General features: G+C 54.5%; 1 protein-coding gene across 1 annotated transcript in view; it reads left to right on the forward strand.

The window, feature by feature from the left end:
- The window catches only part of OSBPL5 (oxysterol binding protein like 5), a 62,252-nt gene that overhangs the window by 47,923 nt on the left and 6,329 nt on the right, over positions 1–8,000 (forward strand). The window contains exons 16-20 of the mRNA XM_032268471.1: positions 5,197–5,294; positions 5,700–5,789; positions 5,872–6,008; positions 6,478–6,663; positions 6,966–7,092. Coding sequence (XP_032124362.1) covers positions 5,197–5,294; positions 5,700–5,789; positions 5,872–6,008; positions 6,478–6,663; positions 6,966–7,092 — 638 coding nt within the window. The remainder of the gene's footprint in view (positions 1–5,196; positions 5,295–5,699; positions 5,790–5,871; positions 6,009–6,477; positions 6,664–6,965; positions 7,093–8,000) is intronic.

Here is an 8,000-nt window from a genome sequence, read left to right on the forward strand (position 1 = left end):
CCCGCGCCACCATGCCCAGCTGATTTTTTGTATTTTTAGTAGAGACGGGGTTTCACCATGTTGACCAGGATGGTCTCGATCTCTTGACCTCGTGATCCACCCGCCTCGGCCACCCAAAGTGCTGGGATTACAGGCGTGAGCCACCGCGCCCGGCTGACTTTTTTTTTTTTTTTTTGAGACGGATTTTCACTCTTGTTGCCCAGGCTGGAGTGCAATGGTGCGATCTCGGCTCACCTCCACCTCCCAGGTTCAAGTGATTCTCTTGTCTCAGCCTCCTGAGTAGCTGGGATTACAGGCATGCACCACCATACTCAGCTAATTTTGTATTTTTACTAGTGATGGGGTTTCTCCATGTTGGTCAGGCTGGTCTTGAACTCCCGACCTCAGGTGCCCCGACCACCTCAGCCTCCCAGATTACAGGCATGAGAGCCACCACGCCCGGCCTGGCCCCTGACTTTTGAAGGTGCGTAATTCCAGGTAGATTGCTGTTTTACCTCCCTTTCAACACATGCATTTTGTTTGCCTTCTGGCTTGCATTGCTGTTGGCGATGATCAGCTGTCAGCCCATTTGTTACATAATCTGCTTTTCCCCGTAGCTGCTTTGAAGATACTCCCCTTGCCTTGGTGCTCTGTAATCTTGCTATAGTGTGTCAAAGTTTGGATTTCTTTTGATTTTTTTCATTAATAGACTTTATTTTTTATAATAGTGTTGTGTTTACAGAAGAATTGAGCAGGAATACGGAGAGTTCCTGTGTGTCCCTTACACAGTGTCCCCTGTCATTAACATCTCACATTGAGGTGCTACATTTGGTGCCATTGATGAGCCAGTACTGATACATTGTTATTAGCTGAGTGTACAGGTGGCTTCTCTTGCTTCTCGTGCTACTTATTATATGTGTTTTGATAAAGACAGAAGGACCTGTATGTGCCATTACCGGATCTCACAGAATAGTTGCGCCACTCTAAAAATCTCTTATGATGAGACATGAATAGATGGATCCACATACTCCTCCGTCCCCCCAGGCTCTGGCCACAACTGATCCTTTACTGCCTCCATAGTTTTGCCTTTTCCAGAATGTCATGTAGTTGGAATCATATGGCGTGGAGCCTTTTCAAATTGGCTCCTTTCACTTAGCAATACGCACGTAAAGATTCCTCCACTGGGCATCCCTGCACTTTGGGAGGCCGAGGTGGGGGCATTGCTTGATGGGGGAGTTCAAGACCAGCCTGGGCAACATGGTGAAACCCAGTCTCTACCAAAAATACCAAAAAATTAGCCAGGCGTGGTGGTACTCTGGTGGTCCCAGCCTTGGGAGGTTGAACTGGGAGGATTACCTGAGTCCAGGAGGTAGAGGCTGTGGGGGGTCCTCATGACACCAGTGCATTCCAGTCTGGGCAGCAGAGTGAGACCCTGTCTCAAAAAAAAAATCCTCCATGTTCTTTTATGACTTGATAGCTCTGGATTTCTTTTTAATTTTTACTGACTGAGGATTTTTGTTTGTTCGAACTCTTTGAACCTGAGGTTTCGTGGCATTGATCAAGTCTGGAAATTTTTAGCCATTATTATTTTTTTAAGTGCCTCACTCCTGATTTCTCCAATTTTCCTAGAACTCCAGTGAGACCGAATTTAAACCATCTCCTTCTTTGCTTCGTCTCTCTTAATGTTTCCATCATTCTTTTATTTGTTTGCATCTAGATAATGTATTTAGATGTACCTTTAACTCTAATTAACTTGACATGTGACTCATTCACTGAGTTTTCTATTTTGATATTTTGTTCCCCAAGAAGTTCTACTCCTTTTGAAACCTGCCTGTTCTTTTTTTTCTATATATTTTTTTTAAGATGGAATTTTGCTCTTACTCCAGGCTGGAGTGCAGTGGCACCATCTCAGTTCACTTTAACCTCCGCCTGCTGGGTTCCAACAATTCTCCTGCCTCAGCCTCCCAAGTACCTGGGACTACAGGTATGCGCCACCGCGCCTGGCTAATTTTGTATTTTTAGTAGAGACTGGTTTTCTCCATGTTGGTCAGGTTGGTCTTGAACTCCTGACTTCAGGTGATCCACCCACATCAGCCTCCCAAAGTGCTGGGATTACAGGAGTGAGCCACGGCACCTGGCCTTTCCTGTTCTTTTATACTGGTACCTGTTCCTTGGTCATGTTTGCAATCCTTTCTTACAAATCTTTGAGCATTGTAATAAACACAGTTGTTTCATCATTTCTATCTGACCATTCTCATAGTCTAATTTGTTTGCAGCTGGGTCCCCTCTGCCCACAGTGATGCCCTCAAAGATGCTCAATAATTATTCAAATAATGGCTGAATTACCTTGGGATTCTAATTTTCTAGTGTTTTATTTGTTGTTGTTTTGCTGCCTGAAATTGTTTGACTGCCTCTCACATTTTCTTAGTAGGTTGTTTCTGGGACACAGAAGTATAGGTTTGAATCCCAAACTCACCTTACACATTCATGGAGAGTTCCGGGTTTCTTTTTAACCCCTAGAGCACAGGCCGATACAGGGGTCCCCTTGACTCTCCCTCTGGGACGAACGGGCTTTGCAGCTGTTCCTTTTGCTGATGGCGTAGCCATGTGAGAGTGCCTGCTTTGTGGAAATGACTCAGAAAAAACTCTCCTGGTTTCTCTGACCCAAGGAACTGTCTACCACTTCCCAGGGGAACCTCAGAAACCAAGATCTCAGATCAACAAATGCTGCCCCTTCTTTTCCCCTCTTCCCACTCCCCCTCTCCCCCTCTCCCTCCCCCCTCCCCCTCCTCCTCCTCTCCCTCTTTATTCTTCTTCTGGGGGGGTTCCCATATTTTCTTGCATGCTCATTGACTCACCCATGCTTCATATATTTTTTTCAACTTTTTATTATGGCGAAGTTCAAACATATATGTAAGGTACCCCCACGAACCCATAGCACAGCAAGCCACTCACCTTCATGCTCTCCCCCCAATTAATTGGAGATAAATCCCAGACATCATGTCATCTGAGTATTTTATATCACTAAAAGATAAGGATTTCCTTTTTTTTTTTTTTTTTTTTTTTTTGAGACAGAGTCTCACTGTGTCACCCAGGCTGGAGTGCAGCGGCACCATCTCGGCTCACTGCAACCTCCCCTCCCAGGTTCAAGCTATTCTCCTGCCTCCGCCTCCTGAGTGGCTGAGATTACAGGTGCCCGCCACCATGCCTGGTTAATTTCTGTATTTTAGTAGACACGGGGGTTCACCATGTTGGCCAGGCTGGTCACAGATTCCTGACCTCAAGTGATCTGCCCGCCTCGGCCTCCCAAAGTGCATTAGAGGCGTGAGCACTGCACCCAGCCAGGATTTCCCTTCTTGACTGTAACTAAAATCATATCACTAGACCAAAAAAAACCCCTCTTCCTTATCATCGAGTCTGCAGTCCACGTTCGGGTCCCCAGTTGCCATGCGCCTGTGTCTTGCTACCCTACCCCCGAGACAGCTGGCTCTTTGGCTGGGTGTCTGTGTGTGGCTGTGCTCTGCACATGCCTGCCCCATTTTGACATCTCCTTGATCCCTCCTGTTTTTCCCTGCGGTGTGTTCATGTTTCCCTTGTAGTCCCTCCAGCGTGGATTTTCCTGGCTGCGTTCCTGTGCCCTGGGGATTTCCTATAAGCCATCAATTGATTTGATCCCTAGATGCCTGATTATGTTCAGCACAATTTTTTCAGCATGACACTTCATCGAGGGCTTCGTGTCTTTCCACAGCAGGGTGCACGGGGCCCACTGTTCTCTGTGACATTAGTGGACTTGATTCTCATGCCTCATCCGTTCCTGTGTCAGGCATTGCAAGACGGTGACGCTCCATCCTCCTTCACTTAATCACTGGAAGGCTTCTCGAAAGAGAAATTTCCCCTCATCCACCACACAGCTACCCAACAGGACTGGTTTATTTTAAGATAAATCCCAGGTTTTTTTATCTTTTCAAAATAATTAGGTTTTTCCCCTGCTGTCTTCCCAAGGTGACTGGCGAAGGTGATTATTGCCACGCATTGTTTGCTAGGAACATATTTGATGTTTTAGAACGTTTAATTGTTCACTTTATTGATACTGAAATTGCCCCATCTTTGGCCGCTGGGGCCATCGTTGGCTCCGGGCCCCCTGCACACCCCAGCAGCTCCGCCGGAGTCCTCCCTTCCACCCCGACCATGCGTGCACCCTGCACATTGCCTACACAGGACTTCAAATCGCCCCTTTCTCCAGACAGCTCCAGTTCCTTTCACTAGGAAATAACATGTAGTGACCACAATCTGGGGGGCAGGTCTGTTTTGTTTTTCTTTCTTTCTTTCTTTTTTGAGACAGACTCTCACTCTGTTGCCCAGGCTGGTGTGCAGTGGTGCGATCTTGGCTCACTGCAGCCTTGACCCTGGGCCTTCCTCACTCTGGAGCCCACAGACCCCTCGAGGCTGCACAGAGCTGCTCCTTCGTCTTTCCAGGCGTGTAGATTTCTACCATGCGCATGGCCAGGGTGTGCTCGCACAGCACCCTCCGGAGGGACTTGGGGGTGCTTCAAGCCTTTGTCGTGACAAGTAGCTTGTCGTCTGTTTCTTCATTTTTAAGACACATATTTCGCCACACATTTCTAAGTGGTTTTCAGAGTGCAAATGTTTGGGTTTCGATGTGGCGGTGGTGGCGGTGTTCTTTAATTAGATTAACTCCTCCAAACGCGGGAAATGGGAGAGTTGTTCTTTCCTTCATTAATTGAAAAAAGATGCATTAATTTTTGAAACACACGGGATGCTATCCGGGGTGCTGGTGCCCGCTGTGTTCTGGGTGGCAGCTTGGGGCACAGCAGTGAGCAGAAAGACACCTGCCCTGAGGAGCGTGACGTCACAGCAGGAACCGTGGAGTCAAGTGAAGCACACGCGTGTCTCACGGGGCTGGTGGCCTCCAGAGCCTGGAACAGGAGGCAACACCTGGACATGCGAAAAGGCTGTGGCGAGGACAGAGCCCCCTTAGTGGGGAGACGGCCCCCGAGGGACCAGGCGTGCCTTCTGGGCTCCACACCCCACCAGCCTCTCCACGTGGGGCTCTGCTCCCAGCACCTCTTGTCGTCCTCGCCCTCCCAGGGGCTGGCACAGGCCTCCCAGGGGTCGGTGCTGCTGGGTCTGGACTAACAGGGCCTGGGGCTCAGCAGAGCTGGGGCAGCATAGGCCCTGACACTGGCTGCATTTCAGGACTCCTGTATGGCACGATGACCCTGGAGCTGGGTGGGAAGGTCACCATCGAGTGCGCCAAGAACAACTTCCAAGCCGAGCTGGAATTCAAACTCAAGGTAGCGCTAGCCGCAGCCTGGGGGAGGCGAGGCCAGGGAAGGAACGAGGCCTTGGGGATCCTCCTACACCCTCCCCACCCCGCAAGGAAGGTTCCCCAAGGCAGTGCACACGAGGGGAGCAGCTCTTGACATCCCGCAACACAGACAGGGCCCAGAGAGGGGAGGCTGCTGCCTGCAGCCACACAGCGGAGCCAGCCCAGGCCCTGTCTCCGCGGCGGGGACCCTGCATCCTTGAGTGGAGGCGTGGGGGTCACAAAGACCTTGCTGGCTAGTGTTGGTTGGGTCCGTCCCTCCTGGGCTCCCAGGCACCCCAAGAGAATAACTCTTCCATGCCCCCGTGGGGATGTGACTCTGGAGGGTCCCCAGCCCCTGCTCATGGGCTATGTTCTGGGTGTGGCCCTGCAGCCCTTCTTTGGGGGCAGCACCAGCATCAACCAGATCTCGGGAAAGATCACGTCGGGAGAGGAAGTCCTGGCGAGCCTCAGTGGCCACTGGGTAAGGGGCCAACCCTCAGGGCAGGCACGGCTGGGCAGTCATCGCCAGGCCCGCCTCTGACCCTGCTGGCCATCTGGGGCAGGATAGGGACGTGTTTATCAAGGAGGAGGGGAGTGGAAGCACCGCGCTTTTCTGGACCCCGAGCGGGGAGGTTCGCAGGCAGAGGCTGAGGCAGCACACGGTGCCGCTGGAGCAGCAGACAGAGCTGGAGTCTGAGAGGTGAGGCCTGCTGGCACCCAGGGACCCTGCTGGCCGCAGCCTGGCGGGGCCGGGCGGGAAGGCCAGCAAGGCTACAGTGCTGTGAGCAAGGCCGCAGGATGTCCCTGGCTGGGAGGGCAGCCTGGTGGAACCCTCAGAGCAGATCGCATGTCCCGGAAAGGACAGATGGAGAGAGGGGGTGTGGCCTGGAGAGGAGCAGCCTCCCCCGACCCCTCACTGGCGGCAGGTGACCACCAGCTGCCCAGGGAGGTCCCTACAGGTGGGAGGCGGGAGCTCAGTGCTGGAAAAACCCATCTCATGGACAAAAGAAAAGCTCCCTTTAAGGAAGGGAGCTCCCTGTTATTGGAGGCAATCAGGCAGAGGTTGCTCTGTGCCTTCCTTCTGGTGCCAAGGGGCCCTGATTCCCAGCTGCCTAAGGGGTGGTCGGGCTGTCCGGGCCTCTGGCTCAGGGCGGGTTGCTGGCCTGCAGGCTCTGGCAGCACGTCACCAGGGCCATCAGCAATGGCGACCAGCACAGGGCCACGCAGGAGAAGTTTGCCCTGGAGGAGGCGCAGCGGCGGTGGGCCCACAAGCGGCAGGAGAGCCTCACGCCCTGGAAGCCGCAGCTGTTCCACCTGGACCCCGTCACCCAGGAGTGGCGCTACCGCCACGAGGAGTGCGTGCCGGCACAGCCCTGGGGCCGCAGGGTGGGGCTGGGCTGAGAAGGGCTGAGGGGTCCCGGCTTCCCTCCCACCTTCACCCTATCCCCTGGAGGAGCCAGTGGGTGAGGCTCAGATAGTGACACCCGCCAGCACCGCCCCGCCAGTCCTTACTGCAGGCCCTGACCCTGGGGTGTGGGCAGTGGCCACTCTCCTGGAGGTCTCTGGCCACTGTTGGAGGAGCTGATGGCTGGGCCAGGACAGCCCCCTCACCTGAGGCCCACTGCCTGTGCTGATGGACGGTCTGTGGACCCTCTAGCCGCAGCCCATGGGACCCCCTGAAGGACATCGCCCAGTTTGAGCAAGACGGGATCCTGCGGACCCTGCAGCAGGAGGCTGTGGCCCCCCAGACCACCTTCCTGGGCAGCCTGGGGCCCAGGCACGAGGTCAGCACCCTGCAGGCCCCGCCCAGGCTGGTCCTAGTGGCCATACCTCGCTCCTCACCTGGTCCCTCCTTCCTGTCACTCTGTTCAGCCTTAGCTGGGGCACCCGCTTAGGCCCTCACGCCCTCACCCCCCAGTCCCCTCGTCCCTGCCCTTCCCTTTCCTGCCCCGCATGGGACTCAGGAACCAGAATATTCAGGACACTCAGTTCCAGGCCACCTCGGTGTGTGTCGGGGTCTACTGTCTCTCAGCCCACTGCCCCCAAAGCCTCCGTCTGCCAAGTTAGCAGCCACATGATCCCATTCCACTGATGAGGAAATGGAGGCCCAGGGCAGCCCAGGGCCCTGCACAGGTAGGAGGAGGAGGAGGAGCCAGCATTGGCACAGATCTTGGGCCTGGAAGGGGTTAGCAGGACACAGGGAGGCTGCAGGGAGGAACCAGAGGAAGCCACCTTGGGTGTGTCTTGGTGCCTTGCCCTGGGCGGCCACCAGGTGGTGCCCGACCCACATGCCCCCGCTCCAGGTGTGCTGAGCCGCACCAGCCACACACCTACTGTGTGCAGAGCGAGGCCGGTGCTCACCCGCAGCAGGCAGGATGGGGGCGTGTTCCCCAGGTGTTGCCGTCTGGGCCACACTCAGATGAGAAGCCATGCTTGCCTGATGGCCCTAACTTCCCCAGAAAGCTGGGGGTGGCGGTATCTCCCTGGCCGAATGTCCCATGCTGTGTGCGGAGGGACCAGGGAAGACGCCTCAGGAAGGCAGATGCAGCCCACAGCTGCCAAGTCCCCAGTTCAGCCCAAACTGCTCGCTCCCGCCTTCCCTTGGCCCCAGCCCCTCCCAGTCCCATGCCTCCTCCCCTCCCGCCCCATCTCCAGCAGATGTCCACCCCCAGTGCCCTCTGCAGTCCCCCAC

This window comes from Sapajus apella, unplaced genomic scaffold, assembly GCF_009761245.1.
Source record: "Sapajus apella isolate SASKATOON/1434 unplaced genomic scaffold, GSC_monkey_1.0 scaffold181, whole genome shotgun sequence".
NCBI classification, from domain to species: domain Eukaryota; kingdom Metazoa; phylum Chordata; class Mammalia; order Primates; family Cebidae; genus Sapajus; species Sapajus apella.